Source organism: Peromyscus californicus, unplaced genomic scaffold (genome assembly GCF_007827085.1).
Source record: "Peromyscus californicus insignis strain IS unplaced genomic scaffold, ASM782708v3 Scaffold_4__1_contigs__length_199733344, whole genome shotgun sequence".
Lineage (NCBI taxonomy): Eukaryota > Metazoa > Chordata > Mammalia > Rodentia > Cricetidae > Peromyscus > Peromyscus californicus.
The window spans coordinates 169,937,382-169,962,877 of NW_026294562.1; the positions used below are offsets into that span (position 1 = coordinate 169,937,382).

The 25,496-nt window shown below is 49.7% G+C and overlaps 1 protein-coding gene across 1 annotated transcript; it reads left to right on the forward strand.

The window, feature by feature from the left end:
• Positions 1–11,688: 11,688 nt before the first annotated feature.
• Positions 11,689–20,791, forward strand: LOC128095562 (zinc finger protein 235-like). Its single transcript, XM_052714639.1, has 4 exons — positions 11,689–12,003; positions 12,736–12,795; positions 15,056–15,182; positions 17,972–20,791. Exons 2-4 carry the CDS (start codon positions 12,781–12,783, stop codon positions 19,945–19,947), a joined length of 2,118 nt encoding a protein of 705 aa, XP_052570599.1. The 5' UTR covers positions 11,689–12,003; positions 12,736–12,780; the 3' UTR covers positions 19,948–20,791.
• Positions 20,792–25,496: the final 4,705 nt, after the last annotated feature.

Genomic DNA, 25,496 nt, shown 5'->3' on the forward strand with positions numbered 1-25,496 from the left:
CTCAAAGTAGTCACTCAATGATATTTGCTCTATGAGTAAAAAATACGCAAAGATACAACATTTTATTTTAAAGTGGATTAGGAGGGGTCTTACTGGCAGTGCAAATACATGCATGTCATTTGGAAAGTAGGACCTCCAGCAGTAGACTGGTCTGATAAAACAGTCGTTTGGTTAGCACCCCTCACCCGGTGCTGAGCAGACAGGTGCAGAGTTCTTTAAATAACTGGTCTTCCTCTTTATGGTTCTCTGTTAGGGCTGGCTGTGTAGCGTGTGCTTGTGCACACACATGTGGTATGTGTTTTGCACATGGATGCAGTGCCCATGGATCCCCTGGAACCGGAGTTACGGGCAGTTGTGCTAGGAACCGAACTCTGGTCCTCTGGAAGAGCAGCAAGTGCTCGTAACTGCTGAGCCATCTCTCTGTTCCCTCGTGCATTCCTTTGTCAGCCACCACTCCCAAGGGAAGGTTCGCAAGCTCATGGTGGCTTTATCGACCAGGAACCCTGAATTCCAGTAACAGAAAATTGAGAGTTGTTTGGACTAACAACAGCACTTGTCAGTGTGTACAAATGCAACAGTAAGAGGTGTGGTGTGGCCGGTCTTTCTCTGTCCCTCCAGCCAGCTCCCAAATCACACCACGGAGACTTACTGTTAACTATGAGAGCTCGCTGGTAGCTCAGGCTTACCTTTATTAGCTCTTATAACTTAAATCAGCCTGTTTCTATTAACCCACGTGCTGCCCCGAGGCTTGTTTACCTCATCTACATACCACCCATCCTGCTTTCCTGCTTCCTCCATGTCTCCTGGCATCTCCGCCCTTCTTCCTCACGTCCTCTTGCCCGGAAATCCTGCCTAGCTATTGGCTGTTCAGCTTTTTACTAAACCAATCAGAGTGACACTTCTTCACAGGGTATAAAAAGATGACTCCACGACAAGGTGGCCTTGGACCTGACTCAGGCCCTGGCTTTTCTCTTGCTTTCTAGGTTCTTTCACATGGATCCCTTCCTGAATACCTTTTATTATATTTTATTTTTTTGTTTCTCAAGACAGGGTTTCTCTGTGTAGCCCTGGCTGTCCTCGAACTCACTCTGTAAACCAGGCTGGCCTTGAACTCGGAGATCACCTGTCTCTGCCTCCTGAGTGTGAGTGTTGGAATTAAAGGCGTGCACCACTGCCGTCTGGCTTCTTCATGCAAACTCTTGTCTCCAGGTTGCTCACGAGATGGCAGAATGGTAAGGTTAGAACTCTGTCTCAGCAGTGTGTGGCCGAACAGACCTCTCTAATCCTCAGTCAAAACAGACTAAAGAGGCAGCAAGGGACACCCTTGGATTTCAGACAGCTAGACTGCCCCTGGCAATGGCAGGTTATCCTGGGGAAAGGGAAACTATGGGCAGAGCATCCTTGGTGGTACATAGGGATATGTGTATATACACAGGCATGGCTGAAAGCAGCAAACAGCGGGGATGCTTGAAAAAAGTCCCCCAGCACTCCCACCCTGACTGTAAACTTAACAACAACAACAACAACAACAACAACAAAATAACAACAACAACAACAACAAAACACTAAATAAGCTGGTCCGGTGATACCCCTGAGATAATGACTGCAAGAGAGTAACCCAGTTCCAGCCGATCTCCTGGCCAGATCCATTCAGTGTGCCACTGTGATACCGTGGCAAAGCAGGAGCACCCAACTCCAGGCAAAGTCATCACTCCTTGCATCCCTGTTGCCGTGCCCACGCTACAGAGCATCTCCTTGAGCAAGGAAGGCAGTCCTTCGCTAGGAGACAGCAGACCAAGCATCACAGTGACAGAGAAGACCGAGTTCTGGGATTATCAGGGACTTGTGTGGCCCAGGCTTGCCTCAAACTTGCTGTGTAAGGATAGCCTTGGCTTAACCGTTATGCCCATGGCTCTAGGAAAAGGCAGATGTTATCACCCATGAACAGATAGGAGGTTTCCTTGGAAGCTGATAGAAACAACTGTAGTTTTTGGGTTTTTTTTTTAACACTCTTTGGGGGCCCACTGCCCAGCTCCCAAATAAAAACATGGAGACTTATTCTTGCTTATAAAAGCCTGGGCCTTACCTTGGCTTGTTTTTAGTCAGCTTTTCTTAACTTCAATTATCCCATCTACTGTTTGCCTCTGGGCTTTTACCTTTCTCTATTTTACATGTCTTTCTTTACTTCTTACTCCATGGCTGGCTGTGTAGCTGGGTGGCCCCTGGTGTCCTCCTCCTCCTTTTCTCACTCCTCCCCCTTCTCCTTCTATTCGTTCTCTCTGCCTGGCAGCCCACCTATCCTTTCTCCTGCCTTGCTATTGGCTGTTCAGCTTTTTATTAGACCAATCAGGTGTCTTAGATAGGCAAAGTAACACAGCTTCACAGAGTTAAACAAATGCAACATAAAAGAATGCACCACATCTTTGCATCATTAAACAGATATTCCACAGCATAAACAAATGTAACACATCTTAAATAATATTCCACATCAGGCAACAGGGAGATTCTAGAACAGAAAGCTTATTAAAAATGCTTCTGAGTCCGACATGGTGTGCACACAATTCAGGGGTTTAGGCAGGAAGATCATGAATTTGAGACCAGCCTGGGCTTCAGAGTGAGACTCTGTCCAAACAACTACAAAAGTTATGCTCAACACAGCTGAAAAAGTAGCGGGGAACTTGACTATAGTTCCATAGAAATAACCCAAACTAAGCCAGGCATGGAGGTGCATGCCTGTAATCCCAGTACTTGAAAGGTGGAGCCAAAAGGATTAGGGGTTCAGACTTTTTATCAACAACAGAGCGAGTCTGAGGCTAGCCTGGGCTACATGACATCCTGTCTTTTTTTTTTTTTTTTAAGTGAAACCCAAACAATGTGAAGAAAATAAGGATCCGAGAGTAGGATAAATGGTGTCTAATATTTGGATGGTTGGAAACTCAAGGTAGAAAGCAGAGCAAGAACAGGAAGAGAGAGAACAGGAAAAAGAAAAAGTGTCCGAGGGATAAAGGCTGAGAACTTACAAAAACAGTAAAAGACCTCCCCTAGATTCAATACTCACGCAGGACACAAGCAGAACTCAGGGTGTGGCGGCATGGGCTTTGAGGAAACTGGGGCCAGGATGGTCGGGAACCCAAGGTACAGAATCTACACAAGGTACGGAACTCTCGAGGTACAGGGTGCGTTCTAGTCCAGCCTGAACTTGAAGGAGATCCTATCTTTAAAAAAAATACCCCACCATCATCTCTGTGAGTTCGAGGCCAGCCTGGTCTACAGAGTGAGCTCCAGGACAGCCAGGGCTCCACAGAGAAACCCTGTCTCAAACAACAACAACAAACAAACAACAAAAAGAGGATAAGGAAGTGCTGTGAGATGTTCTGTATGTCAAATGTGTTGCTGATTGGTCAATAAATAAAACACTGATTGGCCATTGGCTAGGCAGGAAGTGTAGGCGGGACAAGGAGGAGAATAAAGCTGGGAAGTGGAAGGCTGAGTCAGAGAGACACTGCCAGCCGCCACGATGACAAACAGCATGTGAAGATGCCGGTAAGCCACGAGCCACGTGGCAAGGTATAGATTTGTGGAAATGGATTAATTTAAGCTGTAAGAACAGTTAGCAAGAAGCCTGCCACAGCCATACAGTTTGTAACCAATATAAGTCTCTGTGTTTACTTGGTTGGGTCTGAGCGGCTGTGGGACTGGCGGGTGAGAGAGATTTGTCCTGACCGTGGGCCAGGCAGGAAAACTCTAGCTACAAGGAAGTACACCTTACACGCTGTTTCCGGGGTGGAGATGGGGCAGGGTCAGCAGGAGACTAGTTGAGCAGTGCTGCACAAGGGGACACAGTCTCTCAAGAGTGCTACAGACCAAGTATGCAGTGGTCTGCAGACTGATGACTGCCATCTGGGGGCGGGGGGGGGGGGGGGGGGCAAGTTCCCAGGAACTGAAACCTTGACTCCTTCGAGACCCAGGCCTCAGCTCCAGACCCACCCTACCGATTCCGCTCCTGAGCAAGGACACAGAAGTAGGGTCCTTTGGTCCTTTGGTCCTTTGTCGGGTCTGCTGACAGTCAGCTGGGTAGCTGGGTAGAGGCGTGCGGATTGTAGAGACAATGAAGGAGACAGAAAAGAGTCGAGAGGTCTGCCGGTCAGTGCCAGAGGGCCCCGAGTTTATTTCACAGCCAGCTTATATACAGTCTGGAAGGACAGAGATAGAACAATGCACAGCGCGGACATTCAACCACTATCTATCCTGCCTTGCGTCAAGGAGCAGGCACTTTCATTTTCTATCTCAATGTACCTCTGGCTGGCATCAGTAGCCCTCATCTAGCTAGATAGTGTGTTCCTTCTTGTGGGCTAATCAGGACTTCCTCACAGCCTTGGAGCAAACAAGCTTGAATTCTATTGACTCAGAATAGGCTTCAGTTTCAAACTGGGAAACTGAGTCAGTTGTGGGCTCCCACAGTCCTTTCACTGGGGCCTCTGAGAAAGCCCTGGATCGATCCGGCCCTCAACAGTATGTCTGAGCACTCTGTGTGCCTGAGGTGCCCATGGACTCCAGAAGAGGGCATTGGATCCTCTGAGAGTGGAGTTCTTGACAGGTGTGAGCTACCATGTAGATGCCGGGAACTGAACCCTGGTTCCCTGATGAGCAGCCAGTGCTCTTAACTGCTGAGCCATCTCTCCAGCCCTGAAAGAGCTTTGCTACAACGTCCAATTAATTTTAATATTTATTTGTTAAGATTTATTCTCTGTGTGTGTGTGTGTGTGTGTGTATGTGTGCGTGTGCGTGTGCGTGTGCGTGTGCGTGTGCGTGTGTGTGTGTGTGTGTGTGTGTGTGTGTGTGTGTGTGTGCAGTTACTTTAGAATGGAGGCCAGAGGGCACTAGATTCTCTGGACCAAGAGTTACATGAGGTTGTGACCTGTTCAATGTGGGTGCAGGGAACCAAACCTGGGCCCTCTGTAAGAGCAATATGTACTCTTAACCACAGAGCCATCTAGCCCACGTATACTGATTTGAATTTTAAATGAGTTCTCATTTTCTTATTAACTCCTAAAGCCCTAAAGCAACACCAAGTAACCTATTGTTACGGTGGGCTTCAGGTATAAACTGTCTCCACCAAGTCATAAATAGACTCCTGGGGTCCTCACCCCACCCTCAAATGTATTTGGGGGAGTAACAGATGTCACTCTATCCCCAAATCTCAGTCACAGCACCCCCCTTTTCAGATGCCACCACTGACGAGGCCCTTTGTAAGTCTGCACTGGGAAGCATTTGGTTCGGATGAAGAGTTACCACTGACTCTGCCCCAATGCATGTGTGGGCCAGCTCACTGCACGCCGAATCTGGATTTATATATTTATAATTGGATTACACATTCAGTCAGGGATGAAGAGGTTGCCTCGCTGACTCTGTGTGACTCCAGCAAGCCATATTCTATATATATCCATTCATACACCTCAAGTTTATTGTCAATACGTGTTCACAGTGGGCTGGTTGATGCCAGCCTTCCTTAGACTGCTCCACTGAAACAGGTACGAGTCGCCAGCTCCTGTCTACTGAGGAAAATTTGAGAAGTGGAATGGCTGGGGTCAAAGATCTTTTAAATTATCAAATTTACTGAACACATTCCCAAAAGTAGCAGAGAACACCCTGTCCTTGTTTGGTTTTTGTTTCTCTGATAAAACACTGAGCAAAACCACCTTGGGGAAGAAAGGGTTTATTTGGATTATTCCTGCCAGTCACGGCTGGTCACTGAGGGAAGCCCAGGGGAGGAACTCAAGCAGGAGCAGATAGGGAACACCGCTTACAGGCTTGCTAGCCACGGATTGCTAGGTGGTATTTGTTTATTTGTTTGAGACAGATTCTCGCTCTGTCGCTCTAGCAGTCCTGGAACTCACTCTTGTAGACCAGGCTGGCCCAGAATTCACAGAGATCTGCCCCTGCCTTTGCTGGGATCAAAGATCAAAGACTATCAGGCCTGGCTGCTAGACTTTTTTTTTTTTTTATGCAGCCCAGGGCCACCTGCCCAGGGGCGGCAGCACCACTCCCAGTGAGTGGGACCCTCCTATACAGATCATTCTCATGGTGGCGTCTTCTCAGTTGAGAATCCATCCTCTTTCCTGCTAGTGTCAAGTTGACAGTCCGTAACTCCAACTCCAGGGGACCTGACACCCTCTTCTGGCCTTCAAGGGTACCTGCACTCACATGCACACACACACACACACACACACACACACACACACACACACACAAATAAATAAATAAATAAATAAAATGAATCTGGTTTTAAAAAGAATTGAATGGGTGTATAGCAGTGGGTTTGATACAGTCTCTACCCTGTCTTTATGATACACCCTTCCAGATGTAACTCAATAACCTGAGCTGCTGCTCTTGGGCATATACCCAAGGAATGCTCAGTCATACCACAAAGATACATGCTCAACTATGTTCATAGCAGCACTATTCGTAATAGCCAGAACCTGGAAACAACCTAGATGCCCCTCAATTGAAGAATGGATTAAGAAAACGTGGTACATATACACAATGGAGTACTACTCAAGCAGAGAAAAACAATGACAGCATGAAATTTGCAGGCAAATGGATGGAACTAGAAAATATCATCCTGAGTGAGGTAACCCAGACTCAGAAGGACAAACATGGTATGTACTCACTCATAAGTGGATTCTAGATACAAAGCAAAGAACAATCAGACTGCAACCCACAGAACCAGGGAGGCTACATAGCAGGGGGGACCCTAGGATGACTGTGGCTTATAATAAGTTTTGGTTTTACTCAATTACTGGGCAAGCCTCAGTGAAACATTTCATTATTAGGATCAGAATTTGTACTGTATCAAGCTGATAATAGAAAAATTAAAAAAAATATAAATGAAAATGAAAAAACAAACCAAAAACAAAACAACAACGAAAAAAACAAAACCTGAACTGCAAGTTAGAGCAGCCGTGAGAGTCGGGTTCCATGCAGCCATCTCTGGTGAGTGGACACATTTTTGTTGTTTTAGGGAGGGAGTGGGAATGAGAGAGCGGCCCTGAGCTGAACTGTCCTTCGGGCAAGAGGCTTATTAACGTCGTTGCTGCAGCATGGGGTTGCAGAAGTGGAGTTTTTGTGAGACTTCGAAGGTGCCTTCTTGTGGTGTGTAGTTTCTTGTGTGTGTGTGTGTGTGTGTGTGTGTGTGTGTGTGTGTATGTATGTGTGTATGTGTGTGTGTGTGCGCACGTGCATGCTATAGCACTCGTGGAGGTCCGAGGAACACTTGAGGGACTCAGTTCTCTCCTTCCACACACATGTGGGTTCCAGTGATTGAGCTCAGGTCCTCAGGCTTGGTTGGCAAGAGCCTTCACCTGCCAAGCCATCTTGCTGGCCACAGGCAGGGTCTCTTGTTTCTGCCACCCTGAGACCCCGGGATAGCTGGAGTAGAATCTTCAGTTTGCTCCATTATGACACTTGGCTTGGGAACAGTGTAAACTGTCAAGGTGTAATTCTCCTTTTACCGTGAGAAGCAATGAACTATGTTGTATCCATAGGTTGTATTGGTGATAAATATTCGGGGATACAGCATTGCACAAAAGTCGAATCCAGATATTAAACACAATATCTGGTGCACTCAAGCACTCAGGTTCCCTAGCTCTACCTTACCCTTTGCTCCCAATTAGCGTGTGTGTGTGTGTGTGTGTGTGTGTGTGTGTGTGTGTGTGTGTGTGTGTTTGGAAGAGGGAGAGTAATTGTGGCATAAACAGGAGTCACACATGTCAGGTGTGAGCACTACCATTTAACAGCATCCTTAGCCCCTCACTGGGACATTCTAAACACTGATCCACACACCTAGACCCTCACTGAGGGATTCTAGGCAGGGGCTCTACCACTGAGCCACACCCCAGCCCCTCACTGGGGGATTCTAGACAGGGGTTCTATTACTGAGCACCTGCCTAAAATCCCTCAGTGAGGGGCTGGGGGTGTGGCTCAGTGGTAGAGCCTCTGCCATGAATCCCCCAGTGAGGGGCTGGAGGAGTGACCCAATAGTAGAACACAGGCTGTTTTGAGTCAATATTCTATTGCTGTGAAGAGACACCATGACCAAGGCAACTCTTAAAATAGAGAGCATTTCTTTGGGGGCTTGTTTACAGTTTCAGAGGCTTAGTTCACTATCATCGCGTTGGGGAGCATGGCAGCATGCTGGAGCCGCAAATGCAGGCCCCATCCTGATCCACAGTCACAGAGGTAGAAAGACCGGGCCTGACATGTGCCTTTGAAACCTCAGAGTCCAACCCCAGTAACACTCCTCCTCCGACAAGGCCACACCTCCTAATAGTGCCACTCCCTATGTGCTTATTTGGGCCGATTACATTCAAACTACCACAGTATTGGAGGAATATGGAAGACTTTGGGACTGACAGAGGTTGAGAGCACTGGTTCTTCCAGAGGTCTTGAATTTAATTCCCCACAACCACATGGTGGCTCACAACCGTCTGTAATGAGATCTGGTGCCCTCTTCTGGCCTGCAGGCATACATGCATGTAGAATATTGTATACATAATAAATAAATCTTTAAAAAAAAAGAAAAGCAATTGGATGCTTTAATCATAGTTTAATGAACTATTCTAGTAGGAGCATTGAAGACAGTGATGGTGAGGTCGGTTTGAACTATGGGGACCCAGGTCAAGAAGTTTCAGAGGGGAAGAACATTAGTAAGTAGCCTAGAAACCAAACACTTGTTTTTTTTTTTTTTTGCAAAAAACGTGGCTGATTTTTGCCCTTGTCCTAAAAATCTACCTGAAGCTAAATTGAAGAGTTTTAGACTAATGGTGTAAGCAGAGGAGATTTCAAGATAGCCTAGTATTGACTCTGTCATGTAGTTATTAGTGGTCACTCTCATGGAGTGCTACAATGGAACGGAGCAAGCTGGACAAAGAGAAACACAAAATGTACAGTCTGAGAGAAAAGGAGCACCAGGAAGTGTAATGGAGTAAATCCAGTGTTCAAGGGGACAGAAAGTTTAAAGGAAAGCCTGATGCTAGATGGAATAAAGAGAATGTTGACCTCAAGGCAAGACCCCACCCAGCTAGTCTTTCAACTTGAGAAAAGGAATTAAAGAAAAGCTTAAACAGTGAGCTGCTTAAGTTTTTCTTTAATTCCTTTACACAACTACAGAAAGATGATGCAGATATAATTGAATGAGGGGGCTAAGTTCCAACTCCAGCAAGCTGCAGAACTTGGTAACTTTGGCCATGTGGTTCTGGCTTTAGAGTCAAGGATACAAGAGAGGAATTGTGGAATATCCCTCTGCAGCTAAGGAAAGCCTCTGAGGCCAGGCATGTGCCAGGATTTTCCCTGCATGGAGGCCTAAAAGTCCATTGTGTGAAGCTATGAAGTTGGAGCCTGGATTATGTTGGAGACCTCAAGATGCTGGAAATGCCAGAGACATGGGATACCTGCCAAGGAGAGCCGCTAACAGGGAATGGAACCAGTTCAAGAGAAAAAAGTGTGTTGCAGTCAACAGAGCTAAAAGGAGTTGGAGATCCAAAGAGTACTTTGACATCAGACATGGAGATATAGAACTTGGAGTTTTCCCAGCTGGTTTTTGGTCTTTCTTCGGCCCAGTAGTTCCTCACTGTGCTCCTTTTCCTCCCTTTTGGAGTGGATAATGTATATTCTATGCCATTGTTCGTAGGAAATATGTGATCTGCTTTTTGATTTTGATTTTATAGAGAATTATAGTTAAGAGATTGCCATGAGTCTCAGAAGAGACCTTGGACTTTTAAACAGTGTTGAGAATATGATAGACTATGGGGAGTTTTGAAGTTGAACGGAATGCATTTTTGCTTTAAGATATGCCTACAAGCCTATGGGGGCCAGGGAGTGAAATGTCCCTGTTTGAATAAGAATGGCCCTCATAGGCCCATATATTCAAGTGCTTAGTCTGTAGGGTGTTGTGGAATATTACTTAAACTATGTAAAGATGTGTTACATTTGTTTATGCTGCATTTGTTTAACTGTGTGGAGATGTGTTGCTTTGCCTGCCTAAGGCGCCTGATTGGTCTAATAAAAAGCTGAACGACCAATATCTAGGCAGTAGAGGGGTGGGCGGGGCTGGCAGGCAGCGAGAATAAGTAGGAGGAGGAATCTAGGCTCGAGACAGGAGAGAATGAGGGAGAAACAGAGGGGGACGCCCGCGGCCAGCCAACCAGGCAGGGGGTAGGAGAATGAAAGAAAGGTGGGAAGCCCGGAGGCAAAACATAAAGAGAACTAGGTTAAATTAAATTAAGAGTTAATGGGACAAGGATAAGATAAGGCTGAGCATTCATAATTAATAATAAGTCTCCATGTCATGATTTGGGAGCTGGTTGGTGGCCCAAAGGAAAGCCTGCTACACCAGGGGGTGGAACTCTTTGAAAGGATTAGAAGGACTGGGAGGTGTGGCCTTGTCGGAGGAGGAGTGTTACTGGGGTTGGACTCTGAGGTTTCAAAGGCACATGTCAGGCCCGGTCTTTCTACCTCTGTGACTGTGGATCAGGATGGGGCCTGCATTTGCGGCTCCAGCATGCTGCCATGCTCCCCAACACGATGATAGTGAACTAAGCCTCTGAAACTGTAAACAAGCCCCCAAAGAAATGCTCTCTATTTTAAGAGTTGCCTTGGTCATGGTGTCTCTTCACAGCAATAGAATATTGACTCAAAACAGCCTGTGTTCTACTATTGGGTCACTCCTCCAGCCCCTCACTGGGGGATTCTAGGCAGGGGCTCTACCACTGAGCCACACCCCCAGCCCCTCTCTGGGGGATTCTAGGCAGGGGCTCTACCACTGAGCCACGCCTCCTGCCCCTCTCTGGGGATTTCTAGGCAGGGGCTCTACCACTGAGCCACACCCCAGCCCCTCACTGGGGGATTCTAGGCAGGGGCTCTACCACTGAACCACACCCCCAGCCCCTCACTGGGAAATTCTAGGCAGGGGCTCTACCACTGAGCCACACCCCCAGACCCTCACTGGGGGGTTCTAGTCAGGGGCTCTACCCTGAGCCACACCCCAGCCCCTCACTGGGGGGTTCTAGGCAGGGGCTCTACCACTGAGCCACACCCCCAACCCCTCACTGGAGGATTCTAGGCAGGGGCTCTGACTCTGCTGCTGAGCCAAGCTCCCATAGCCGCACAGTTTAAGTTTTAACTTTTGTGATGCAATATAATATGGGACTCCAATGTTTTTAAAAAGTATCCACAGTTGTCTTTAATGGCATTTCAGGAATGAACAAAATGACGCTGGCGGTGGCGCACGCCTTTAATCCCAGCACTCGGGAGGCAGAGGCAGACGGATCTCTGTTGAGTTCGAGGCCAGCTTGGTCTGCAGAGTGAGAAAGGCGCAAAGTTACACAGAGAAACCCTGTCTCGAAAAAACAAAAAAAAAAAAAAAAAAAAGAAAGAAAGAAAGAAAGAAAGAAAGAAAGAAAGAAAGAAAGAAAGAAAGAAAGAAAGAAAGAAAGAAAGACATGAACAAAACGAAAAGCAATCAGGGAGAGCGAGCTCCCGAAAAGCGATTTCCCCTGAGTTCACTTGGTTAAAACAGCATGAAACTTATTGGCGCTTTAGCGTTCTGGGGAATGTAGTCTCTGCGAGGCAGCAGGGCTACACGCTTCCGCTGAGGCATTCTGGGAATTGTAGTTCCGGTACCAGCGGCGGTCGAGGTCGCTTCCGCTCCTGCAAGGCGAGGCTGCCTGGCAGTGGTTCTGGTGCGGGGAGGTCCTGGAGCGTCCCGTGGCCCATCGTCTGGCTGGTGCTCCTGGAGTCTCCCCTCAAGGCCCGACTCTGAGCCCTGGGGAGAAGCGGCGGCGGTGGCCGGGCCCTCTGTCGCTGGACTCTGCCCGGGGCGGCGCTGCCTGGGATTCCTGGACGCATCTCAGTTGCCCGCGGAGCCCCTGGGAGAGTCTAGCTTCCCACGGGAGCCTGGCAGAGGAGCTGTGATGACAGATGGCCGGCGTCCTGAAGCCTTAAGTGGTATGCAGCTCTGGTTCTTAAATGTAATATTTTTGCATTTATTTATTTATTTATTTACTTAGAGAGGGGGGCGTGCCACAGCTTGTGTATGGACGAGGTCGGAAGACAACTTATGAGAGTCGGGTCTCTCCTTCCTCCGTGCGGGGTCCAGAGAATTGAACTCAGGCGGTCAGGCTCGGCGGCTCGCCTCTACCCCCTGAGCCATCTCCCTGGCCCAAACTCTCTTTTCTTTTGAGAGGGTTTTATTGGTCATTATCTTCATGCACGTGAGAAAAGAGACTTTGTGGAGGCTCTTGCAGATGAGCAACGTTTACTAGTAATGGAACCTTTTAGAGCGAGAGTGGGGGGGCAGTTTAACTCCTACGGATGGAAACAATTATGTTAAGATAACTGATCACAATGAACAGACGCTTCTGAGCGTGAGGGTCACTCATGACACAGCGTTCATCAGAGTTATGAGCAGCTTTGTGAAGAGTGCCCGCCGCAGCTCTGAAACGGCAGGAAATTATAGTGAGTGTGGGCTTTGCTAACCCTTCGCGCTGAGCGAGGTGGAGCACGGATGGCTGGGTGTCCTGGAGGCTTACTCTGCAGGTTAGTTTGAAGTAGGTAGAAAAGTCAGGTAGCCAAGCGCACAGACTTGCAATGCCCGCGCTTGGGGCTGAGGGAGAAGCTGAGGAAGTTGTGTGGACTGACTCTCCTGGCAATGCCCTCACACAACCCTTCCTCCCCCAGTTGCTTCCCAGAGACCTGCGCTGTCCCAGGTAGAAGGAGAGGACAATGACCAAGTTACAGGTAAGTCCGATCGATCGGCTTCCCCCAGTGCTAGGGATCGAAAACAGGACCCCTACATGCTGCGCAAGCGCCCTGCAGCCAAGCCACGCTGAACTGCCTCAAAGTGCCAGGGGGTGCAGAGGATAACGGGTGCATGTGCTCAAAGAACATTGCACACATGAAATTGTAAAAGAATAAGTTTTGACACAGAGAAAGTGGGCTGGAGAGAGGACTCAGCAGTTAAGAGCCCTGGCTGCTCTTCCAGAGGATCGGTTTGGTTCCCAGCACACGCTTCTGATAGCTCACGATTGCCTGTAACTCCAACTCCAGGGGATCCAATGCCCTCTTCTGGCCTCCCAGGGCACCTGCACACACATTACACACAGAAACGTACAACATACACATACATTAAAAAAAAATTAAGTTCACTTACATTCTAAAAGTAACATCATTTCTCATGGTTTGCCAATTTTATCTTGCAAATGAGTTCTCCATCTTGGTGTGGTTTATGAATTTATTTCACTTTTAAATTTTGTACTATTATTAGTGTGTGTAGGGGGGGCGGGGTTGGCTGTGAGCATGCCAAAGCATTCATGTAGATGTCAGAGGACAGCTTTTGGGAGTTGGGCCCTCTTCTTCCACAGGGTCTCCTGTGTCTGTGATTGTGGAGACAGGCAGGTTCCTGGTGTTCATCGACAGCCATCCTAGCCTACTTGGCAAGTTCCAGGTCCCCGAGAGACCCTGACTCAAAACCAAAAAAAGGTGGCTAGCACCTGAGGAAGGACACCAGGGGTTGTCCCCTGGCCCCTACGTGCGTGCATGTGCACACTCATGCATGCTTGTGTACACACGTGCACACAGAAGAGCCGTCCTGAGCATTCATATCCTGAACAGTCAGGGAGTGCCCGGCCATTGCCATCTGCATGGCTGCAGAGGTGGGCCCAACTGGGGTGATGGAGGAGTGAGGAAAGGACAGACACACAGACACATGCACAGACAAGCTGGGATCAAGCGAGCCATGTGCTCCGATGGAGACAATCCAGCAGCTCGGAAACTCAGAGCATTTATTATGTACCACCAGGCAAGTTTCAGTTAACCTAAACGTGAATTATAATGCAAAAGGGTATATTTTACATGGTGGTCAGCCAAGTTCTCCAGCTGCCTACAGTCAGTTCCAAGTTTGTTTTGCTAATAACAGTGGCAGTTTTCCCAGTTAATTTGCAGACGGCAAGTATCCTTCATTCTCTGTGTTCTGGCCTAAACTGGACACTTTAAAAAATCTTGGGTGCTTTGGTAAGTGATTAAAAATAACAGTTTTCTGAAACTTTCACTTACTTAATTAAATTCTTTTTTTTACATTTATTGTATGTGTATGGATGGTGCATTTTAAAATTTATATATATATAATGCAGCCTTTATGGAGAACTACGTGGCCATGAATGCCATAATACAGACAATGACGGTAGTGGTGTTGGACAGATGTTGGCTGCTTAATGTGTATCATGCGTGGTCCTGGGTCCTTTCTGTGGTCTCACTTAATCCCTTCAGGGACACTGTGATGTAGGTAGTTACACAGATGGGGAAACTGAGGCACAGAGAAGTTAGTTTCCAAGCTCATCAGGCCAGGGATGCACAGAGCCTTGGAGCCTTAAGGTTTGCAGAGTCCGTGCCCACACCCGTGACCCTGAATATCGCTGCTGTTGGCAGAGGCGTGTTCCTGAGAACACAGAAGGAGCTGCTGTCTGTCCCAGAAGGTCCCTGCAGGCCCGTGAGATTGGTAGAGCTAAGGACATAATGAGTGATCCAGCCCTGAGTGCCGTCTGCCAGACACCTCGGGACACAGAGGTGTTTCACACACTGGAGGAGTTAGGCATTTGGAAATACTTGCCTAGACTTTACAAATAAAGAATTCTGAATCTGAAATCCATCATGTTCCTCCAACACAAAACATTTCTAAATGATGTCATCACTCATGAAATGGGTTTGAGAACATTTTGGATTTGGGGATGAAGGAATACCTGAGCTGTTTCCAGCACAAACTCAGCACATTACTCCTGACATGGGTTTGCGCTCTCTAACTCTAAAATCTGTGGCTTCCCCTTTAACAGCAAGGGTCCTAGTGAAACCATAAAAGGCACCAATGGTCCCTACACCAGTGTTTTCCTCTCTTGCCCCCGCTCCCCATAGCCATAGAAAGGGGTGAATAGGCACTTTGTAAACAGTTGCTCAGGTTCCAGTGGCATTGGGTATGAAACTGGGTGGCACATGTTTGCTGTCACAGGAGATGGTGACGTTCAGGGACGTGGCCGTGGTCTTCAGCGAGGAGGAGCTGGGGCTGCTGGACGCCACCCAGAGGAAGCTGTACCGAGACGTGATGCTGGAGAACTTCCGGAACCTTCTGTCAGTGGGTGAGGATGGCGGCCTGTGCCCCTTGGCAGTGTCCCCAAGTTTACCTCTGGTGTCTTCTTCAGTTACACTCACTGCTTTCCTTTTAGGTTTATTTATTTTTTATTTTATGTATATCTGGGTGTTTTGTCTGTTTTTTCTGCATGGTGCCCACAGAGGCCAGGAGGGGGCATCACATCCCCTGGAACTGGGGTAACAGATGGTGTGGAGACATCATGTGGGTGCTGCACACCCAACCTGGGCCCTCTGGATGAGCAGCCAGTGTGCTGAATCATCTCTCCAGCCCCTCCACTTTACTTCTTAAAACTGCATTTTACACATAGATGCTGTTCTTTAAGATTTTTTTCTAAAACATTTCTTTATGTGTATGTGAGTGTGCATGCAGGTTGGTGTGTGTGTGTGTGTGCCTTAGTCAATGTTCTGTTACTGTGGAGAGACACCATGACCACGGCAACTTTTATAAAGGAAAGCATTGAATTGGGGCTGGCTTAAGTTTCAGAGGTTTGGTCCATGATCATCTTGGTGGGAGGCATGGCGGCATGCAGGCAGACGTGACAGCTGAGGGTTCTATATCCAGATTCAAAGGCAGCGGAAAGAGAGAGACACTGGGCTTGGCCTGGGCGTTTAAAACCCCCAACCCCGCCCCCAGTTCCTCCAGCAAGACCACACCTTCCTAGAGTGCCCCTCCTCTAAGCCTGTTGGGGCCCGTTTTCATTCAAACCACCACGTTCTACTCCCCGGGCCCCATGGGTTTGTAGCCATATCGGAATGCAAAACTGCATGTAGTCCAACTTCCAAAGTCCCTATCCATAGTCTAGCATAGTCTCAACAGTGTTTAAAAGTGCATAGTTCAAAGTCTCTTCTAGATTGGTGGCAGTCTCTTCACTGTAACCCCCTGTAAAATCAAAATCAAAAAGCGGATCACATACTTCCAGCATACAATGGCACAGGATATACATTACCATTCTGAAACGTAGGGAAGGGAGAACAGTGAGGAAATACTGACCCAAAGCAAGACCGAAGACCAGCTGGGCAAACTCCAGACTCTGCATCTCCATGTCTGATGTCAAATGCTCTTCAGATCTCCAGCTCCTTTCAGCTTTGTTGACTGCAACACACTTCTCCGCCTTGGCTGGTCCCACTATCCCATGACTCCGGCATCTCCAACATCTTGGGGTCTCCAGCAAGTTCAGACTTCACACAAAGGCCTCTCTGGGCCTCCATGCAGGGACCCCCCCTGGCACATGCCTGGCCTCCGCAGCTTTCCTTAGCTGTGGAGGGGGATTCCACAACCCCTTTCTTGTATCTTTGACCCAGAGAGGTAAGTGCAGCTACCAGAGCCCCAGAGCTGCTTCTGCTCTTGTGTGGGGTACTTCCCCTCGGCCCCCCACCCCCAACCGAAAAGTCCCATTGTGCCGTTCCTTGCCTTAGATCCTAGGCTTCACATTTCACTCAGTAAAATCAAGTTGTTTTGAGTTTTTTTGGTTTTGTGGCAAGATCTTGCTATGTAGCTCAGGCTTGCCCAGAAATTTGTGATCCTCCTGCCTCAGCTTCTCAGGCACTAGGGTGACAGGCTTGGTTGACTGTGCCTGGCTAGGACGCCATCTTCCTAGGGCTCCGCCAATCTCCATTTTTTTTTTTCCTGCTTCTGTCTCTGCTGCCATTAATCGATTCTTTCTGGCCAGAATGTTCTTCCCTGGGAAGTGCCCTCTCTCACAGAGACTCTGCATTGGTCTGCTCAGAAGTCCCCAAGGCCCTGCTCCGAGCAGCTTAAACCCTGTGTCCTGGTCACTCTCCACATTCTGCACTTGTCTCTGCTGGTGTCTGGGCATCGCCAGACTTGTTACCATGAACTTAGTTTGAGTTATGGTGACGTACCCCAAAACCCCAAGTGGACACCGAGCAGCGGCTCCAGGAAGCCTTTGGTGTCGTCCATCCCGAGAAGACCTTCCGTGTTCCTTACAGGAACGTCCCTCTCCTGACCCCCAACCCTCTGCAACCCTGGACGTCTCAGATTGTAGAGCAGGCGTCTGCAGGAAACCCACTCGCTCCTGTCCCTCCGATCTTTTCCACTCCTTCCCCAGAGAAGGCCTTCCCTACTCAGCAGGCGTGTTTGGAGCCTTGCTCTCTGAACGCTTTAGCTGCCTTCTAGTAGTTTCCAAGTGAGTGCGTGTGATGAAGTCATTCCAGTCCCGTCCTACGCACGTGTGCTCCCACGGTGACTTCCTCGAGCTGGACCTCGGTTTCTGGGCCTTTATTGTTCCATTCAGTCCCCATGTATCTCTCATCTTTCTCTCAGCCTCGAAGTTCCTGGTGCCTCCCCATTACACCCTCACCCTGGCTGTCAGTCAGGTGAACCAGATCGGTCTTCACGTCGCCCGCAGACAGGTTCGGACCGGGCAGGTCTGGTCCTCTCTGCTCCCTCCAGTCTCAGGGAGGAGTCGACCCATGGGAACTTCAGCCCACACCACCCCTCAAGTGTAAACACCCCGAGGATGAAGAGGGCCCCCCCCCCATTATCGGTCTGTACGGCTGCACACAGGCTGTGTGAAGCAGGTTCGAGGCAGGGGCTGTCGGTGACCCTGAGCCTTCACTCCCGGGCTCACCCCGAATTTCCCACCACGTCAAACTCTTGAGTGCATGTTCTCTTCATTGTAGACCCTGGTTCCCAGAGCTCCTGCAAGTTTATCTTCAACAATGGTCTCTTCAGGGTTTCCAGAGAGAAATGAGGACTCGGCCCTTGGATGTCCCCATCCTTGCTGATGTCACCTTCTGTTCTCTATCCCTTCAGGAGGCCAGGGTCCAAACAAGATGGAGGTTCTTCATGCAATAGGATTAAGGTGCCTCTCACCGGGGCGCCTTCCATGCTGGCAATTGATGAGCCGTGATGTCGACACACTGGCCAGAACTCCAGGTGCCGTGGTGAACACTCACGGAAAGGGTTCTCACTTCCTGGAGAAGTGTCACTCCTGCCACAGGGGAGCGGAAGAGCCACCCTGGGCCCCCAGGGACGGTGGCCGCCTTGAGAGTCTCACAGGAGACCCTTCCAGCATTCCTGACAACCAGGAATGTCCCCCTGGGGGAGTCCAGAGTTCTTGGAGTAAAACACATCCTAGCGAGAGGCGGACCCATCGCAGACCCTGTCCGCAGCCTCCGGTGAAAACCAAGCCGCCGCCGTCAGCCCCGGGTGTTGACATTCTGAGTCGCATTTCCCACCACGACGACGATGCGCTGCCCAAAGGAGACAGAGCCCCCAGCCGCGGTGACGGGAGCAAAGTCAGCCTTGCTGGGTCACCCCGCACCCCACGTCGCGGCGGCGTCTACACAGAAGGGAAAGCCTGTCAGTGCGGCAAGGGCGAAGACGCCTTCAGCGACCGCCCCAGCCTGGCACTCCACCAACAGGTCCGCTTCGGAAACCAGTCCCCTGTACACAGTACCCACGGGGACACCGGGCATGGCTCCCGGGTCCCCGTTCAGCCAAGTGCTCACCCGGGAAGAAAGCGCTACTGGTGTCGCGAGTGTGGCAAGGGCTTCGGCCAGAGCTCCAACCTGCAGACTCACCAGAGGGTGCACACGGGGGAGAAGCCCTATACCTGCCCCGAGTGCGGCAAGAGTTTTAACCAGAGCTCGCATCTGTACGCGCACCTGCCCGTCCACACCGGCGAGAAGCCTTACAAGTGCGAGGCCTGCGGGAAGGGCTTCAGCCGCAGCACGGACCTCCACATCCACTGCCGAGTCCACACCGGCGAGAAGCCTTACAAGTGCGAGGCGTGCGGGAAGGGCTTCACGCAGAGGTCACACCTCCAGGCCCACGAGCGAATCCACACCGGGGAGAAGCCCTATACATGCGGGGACTGCGGCAAGCGCTTCAGCTGTAGCTCGAACCTCCACACCCACCAGAGGGTCCACACCGAGGAGAAGCCCTACGCGTGCGAGGCGTGTGGGAAGCGCTTCAGCCTGAGCTTCAACCTTCACAGCCACCGGCGGGTCCACACCGGAGAGAAGCCATACAAATGCGAGGCGTGCGGGAAGGGCTTCAGCTCAGCCTCAAGCTTCCAAAGCCATCAGCGGGTGCACACGGGAGAGAAGCCATTTCGCTGCGGCGTGTGCGGGAAGGGCTTCAGTCAGAGCTCCTACTTTCAAGCCCACCAGAGGGTTCACACCGGGGAAAAACCGTACAAGTGCGATGTGTGTGGGAAGCGCTTCAACTGGAGCTTGAACCTTCACAATCACCAGAGAGTCCACACGGGAGAGAAACCCTATACATGTGAGGTATGCGGCAAAGGCTTCAGCCAGGCCTCGAATCTGCAGGCCCATCAGAGCGTCCACACTGGGGAGAAGCCGTTCAAATGCAACGCGTGCCCGAAGCGGTTCAGTCAGGCCTCACACCTCCAGGCCCACCAGAGAGTGCACACGGGGGAGAAGCCCTACAAGTGTGACACCTGTGGGAAAGCCTTCAGCCAGAGGTCCAATCTCCAAGTCCACCAGATCATCCACACCGGGGAGAAGCCTTTCAAGTGTGAGGAATGTGGAAAGGAATTCAGTTGGAGCGCAGGGCTTAGCGCTCACCAGAGGGTCCACACGGGTGAGAAACCCTACACATGCCAGCAGTGTGGGAAAGGCTTCAGTCAGGCCTCACACTTCCACACGCACCAGAGGGTCCACACCGGGGAGAGGCCCTACATCTGCAGCATCTGCTGTAAGGGCTTCAGTCAGAGATCACATCTGGTCTACCACCAGCGGGTCCATGGTGCGGGCAATCTGTAGGAGCGCTTTGTATTGCCGACAGGTGGGGCCCTGTCAGGCATCTGCTCGCCCTGGAAATCCGTGCTGCTGATTGTTAGAACCTCCTCAGAACCAGGAGCCTTTGGGGACTTCAAAGGGATGGTGCGCTTCTGTTTGGGAGATGGATTCTTGACAAATGTCGGAAATCACAGATGAGAGGAAAATTGTTCTATAAATGTACAGTCACCAGGATGAGAGTTGCCACCCTCGGGATGTGACACAGCAGGAAAATCTCAGCATCCATCCGGGTCTCCGCAGAGAGGCCACAGGAAAGGCTTTCACCTGAGTGGGAGATTGGCAGGTGTTGACTGACCTGTCACTTCCTCATAGGAAGTGCTCCTCTGATTTCTGCTATGCAGAGCTGTGTGTGGCCCAGGGCCCCACAATTCCTGAAGCAAGTGGAGAAGGGCCCTCTAAGCAAGACTCATATTTGAAAACGCTAGCCAGTCTCCAACCCTGCGTTCATATTGATTCATATTCATCAGTAATCCCATAGAAAGCCTTAAAGTAGCTTCTGGAAGGCACAGGCTTCCCACTCACATCTGTAGTGTGTGGCCTGCCCCATCTAGGCATGGTGCTTTGTACAGCATAGCAACTTTGTACTGTGTGATTTTTTAGTATTTGTACTTTATAAGACTAAAACGGTGCTTAAAAAAAAAAAAGTCCTGTATTTATCAGACTAGGAACATGAACTGAAACGTATTCCATTGGAATTTTGGGCCCTGAGTTCATTGGGACAGGGTTTTTACTGTAAGGAACACTGCAGATGTTTTTACAAAGTATTTACTGTTGACAGAAGTTCTTAGTAAACTTGAATGGTTAGTTAGTTGCTTCTCCCCTTTCCCTCTAGTCTCAGGTCAGATTGTCTTCCCTGCTTGCTCTCTCTGAGCTTCTCGTGCAAGCGAGCCAGCTTCTGCCCCATGTGAGCAGCTTCTGCCCCGTGTGAGCAGCTTCTGCCCCGTGTGAGCAGCTTCTGCCCCGTGTGAGCAGCTTCTGCCCCATGTGAGCAGCTTCTGCCCCATGTGAGCAGCTTCTGCCCCATGTGAGCAGCTTCTGCCCCGTGTTTTAGACTCTTTTGCACTGCTCCCACAGTGCTCTATTTTCCAAGGCTGTATCAGGTATAAAGGAGAGTTATTTCTTACAGCTCCAGGAGCTGTGAAAGTCAAGGGTCAAGCAGGGTCTGACTGGGTCATCTGTCAGCAGGAGGTGCACAGGAATGATCTAGGGAGGGCTGGAGTTTGTGGCACCCACATAGTGGTTCATGACATCTGTAACAACAGTTCCAGGGGATCTGATGTCCTCTTGTGACCTCTGAGAGCAACACACACACACACACACACACACACACACACACACGGTGCATATACATACAAGCATTCATTCACATAAGTAAATCTAAAACAAGCCTTGAAGATCCATGGAGAATGCAGGATCCCTTGGTGACAGCCTGAGCTCTGTCATGAGGCAGGGCCCTCCTGACAGTCACTGATCCATGTCCCGCCTCTTAAATCTCAGTGCTGACTGAATTTGCTTCCAATGGCTGTGATAAATGTCATCTCAGCAAAGTGCTTTGGGGAGGAAGGGCTTATACAGTCCATCCCTGAGGGAAGTTAAGGCAGGAACCTGGAGGCAGGAACCAAAGCAGAGGCCACGGAGGAACATTGCTTACTGGTCTCCTCCTCATGGCTCAATCAGCCTACGTTCTTTTTCCTTTCTTTTTCTTTCTTTCTTTTTTTTTTTTTTGTTGTTGTTGTTGTTTTGAGACAGGGTCTCACTGTGTAGCTCTGGCTGTCCTGGAACTCACTCTGTAGACCAGGCTGGCCTTGAACTCAGAGACCTGACAGTCTCTGCCTCCCGAGTGCTGGGATTAAAGGCCGTGCACCACCTCCACCTGGCCCAGCCCACTTTCTTATACAGCCCAGGACCACCTGCCCAGGGAAGGCACAGCCAAAGTGAACTGGGCCTCTCACACCCTTCTTTAATCAAGAAAGTATCCCACAGACTTGCCTACAGGTTGATCTGATGGAGGCATTTTCTTAATGTTTCCTCTCACCACATGACTGCAGTTTGTGCCAAGTTGACAAACTGATTAGTACACATCCACACTCAAGCCATGGCAAGCAGATGGCAAGAGCCTGCATCCCCCCCCCCAACCTCTATTGCAACTTGGGAAGGAGAGGCAGGAGGATCAGAAGTTGAAGGTCATCCTCAGCTAAGAAGTGGTGTTTGAGGCCAGCCTGGGCTACATAAAGCCCTATCAAAAAATAAAAATGAAGGAAAAAGAGAAAAGGGCCAGGTGTGGGGGTTCACACCTGAAACCCCAGCATTGGGATGGTGAGGCAGGAGGGTGTAGAACCACAGGCCAGAGTAAAGACTGTCTCAGAAAACAAAGGGAGAATGTGACTTGATTGGCTACACCCTCATTAAGGAGCCAGTGGTTGCTGGGTAACTAGTTTACAGCAGACTTTACTAATGGAGGACCATGGCTCCTGCTCCCAGCCTGTAGGGCCCTGGGGAAGGTGTTAGGTTCAGATCCATGGCCTGCACAAGGTATTTTCCCCTGCCTCAGATTCCTGGGGCTAAGGACTCAGAGGGCAACAGCTTTACTTTCTGGATTCTTCTGGATCCTCGTGTGTATTTGTGAGCATCTGCAGGCACATGTGGGGAGAAGCTCAGCATACTCAGCGGCTCACCCAGGGGCCCTTAGAGTTCTTCCTGGGGCTCTTCTGTCTACACACTTTTGTTTTATTATTTACTTATTTGTTTGCCAATGTATTTTCAAAGCTCATTCTGGTTTCTGATGTCTGCATCATGGCAGAGGTGTGAGAGCTCATCTTACTGCAGAAGTGGTTTCTGGAGAAGGTTTTCCATCCCTGATCTCACAGGGGCTCTTTTTCTTCTGTTTGTGGGACCAGGTCTCACTGCAGCCTTCTGTCCTGGAACTTGCTATGTAGACGAGGCTGACTTCAAGTCATAGACCCACTTGCCTCTGCCTCGGAATGCTGGGATCAGAAGCATGATCCACTACGGCTCGGCTCCTCCACTGGACTTGTTTCTATTTTATAGATGGAGCTCCTGAGTTTAGAAATGCATTCTTGAGCAGGAGACAGGGCTCAGCGGTAGGTACAGCCCCTGCCTAGAATCCCCCAGTGAGGGGCTGGGGTGTGGCTCAGTGGTAGAGCCCCTGCCTAGAATCCCCCAGTGAGGGGCTGGGGTGTGGCTCAGTGGTAGAGCCCCTGCCTAGAATCCCCCAGTGAGGGGCTGGGGTGTGGCTCAGTGGTAGAGCCCCTGCCTAGAATCCCCCAGTGAGGGGCTGGGGTGTGGCTCAGTGGTAGAGCCTCTGCCTAGAATCCCCCAGTGAGGGGCTGGGGTGTGGCTCAGTGGTAGAGCACTTGCCTAGAATCCCCCAGCGAGGGGCTGGGGTATGACTCAGTGGTAGAGCCCCTGCCTAGAATCCCCCAGTGAGGGGCTGGGGGTGTGGCTCAGTGGTAGAGCCCCAGCCTAGAATCCCCAGTGAGGGGCTGGGGGCCTGGCTCAGGAGCAGAGCACATGTCTAACATTTTAAAGGTCCTGGGTTCAATGCCAACATCCCAAAAAGAAAATTCTTGGGACTGGAGAGATGGCTTAGTGTTAAGAACTCTGGCTGCTCTTGCAGAGGACACAGGTTGTGTTCCCAGCACTTACATGGTGGCTCACAACTGCGTGGTAAATCCAGTTCCAGGATCTTATGCCCTCATCTGGCCTCTGAAGGCACTGCATGAAAAGTGAATTTTTAAAGAAAAAAAAATTTTTTTTTTATTTCTGCTGGTGTTAGGCAGATTTACAATGAATGGGAGGTTAGTATTTTGTAATGCAGAGCTAAACATGACAGTATCCAAAAATATTAAATACTAAATGATTAGACTCAACAATATATTGTTGATGAAAGAGAAATGAATGAACTAGCAGACAGGATGATAGAAACCTCACAATCCAAACCACAGACAAAATAGACTGAAAAAGGATTACCAAACCACAGGTGTGGGGGTGCACACCTTTAATCCCAGCACTTGAAAGACAGAGGCAGGTGGATCTCTGTGAGTTCGAGGACAGCCTGGTCTACAGAGTGAGATCCAGGACAGCCAGGGCCACACAGAGAAACCCTGTCTCCAAAAACCAAAAAGAAAAAAAGAGGAAGGAGGAGGAGGAGGAGGAGGAGAAGAAGGAGAAGAAGAAGAAGAATTAATAAAAGATTGAGGGAGCTGGTGAGGGGCCTGAGTTCAGGCCCAAGAGTCCATGCCGCAAAGCTGTTCTCTGATCCCGTAAGCGCCCCCCTGCCCCAGCACACACGCACATCAAATGGTGAGGGATCCCACCTGTAATCCCAGCACCTGGGAGGCTAAGGCAGGACTGGATCTAGGGGCAGCCCAGGAGCTCAGAGAATGGCTGTCTGCCCAGAGGCCTTCTGGGGGACACACCCATGGGCAGTCACCCCCAGGCAGGCACGCGTGGTCCCACTGTGGGGACACACCCATGGGCAGTCACCCCCAGGCAGGCACGCGTGGTCCCACTGTGGGGACACACCCATGGGCAGTCACCCCCAGGCAGGTACCCGTGGTCCCACTGTGGATTTTGAAATGCCCCTGTATGCAATACCAGCCTGTACGCTGTGGTGCTGCAAAAACAGTCGTGCCCACCCAGGGTCTTCAGGGAGACATGCCCTCCTGCGCCACCAGTAGCAGGCTTCCAGAATGTTGTGAGGCATTCTGACACTCTCAGGACTGCCAAGAAAGTTGGAAGGTAAGGTGCATTCATGGGAATCTAGGGATGTGGGAATGAACAAACCAGAACCAGAAATGATATCTCAGGCTTCTGTAAACAAGTTCACAATGTATTTCCTTGAGAAAGAGGTGAATTTTGTATATGTAGTTTTTCAGATAGAGTTTCATGTACTCCAGGCTAGCCTCTTTGTAAGGAACTAAGGATAACCTTGAACTCCCGAGCCCCTGCCTCAACCTTCGAAAGACTAAGATTGTCCCAGCACAATCTTTTTATGTGATTCCAAGGCTCAGACCCAGGCTCCGTGCATGCTGGGCACACACTCTGTGATCTCAGCATGCCTCAGAACATCTCCTTTTGTTCAGTCTCTATGGAGGCTGGTCATTACCCGTTGAGTGATACCATACCCAGAAGCATGGAGAGACAGAAAAAAATCTCCACTCCTCTGAAAATCTGACCACTGGGGGCTTTATTGCATCTGTGTTCTAGACAGAAGACACCTGGTCACTTCCCAGAATCCATCCACACTGATTCCTGGCCCATTGTGAATCTCTGACCTTAGCTAATTATAGAAAGAGCTGATGATAGTGAATCTTTGACTCAGTGAATTAAGTGAATGTACCAATTTAGGATCCTAGAAATTGAAGCACTCCCCAAAAATCATGGAGCAGAAGATGGTGGCCATGGCACAGTGAAAGAGAGGGCTCTGTTCATATGGGCCTCTGGCAGCAAGAGGTACATCACAGAGGTCTAGGTGTCCCCTACATTGTCCC

Excerpts from the sequence above, each read along its gene's own strand:
- LOC128095562 (XM_052714639.1), top strand. Across the intron at positions 15,183-17,971 it reads CCGGAACCTTCTGTCAGTGG|GAGGCCAGGGTCCAAACAAG; the intron begins GTGAGGATGGCG and ends CTATCCCTTCAG.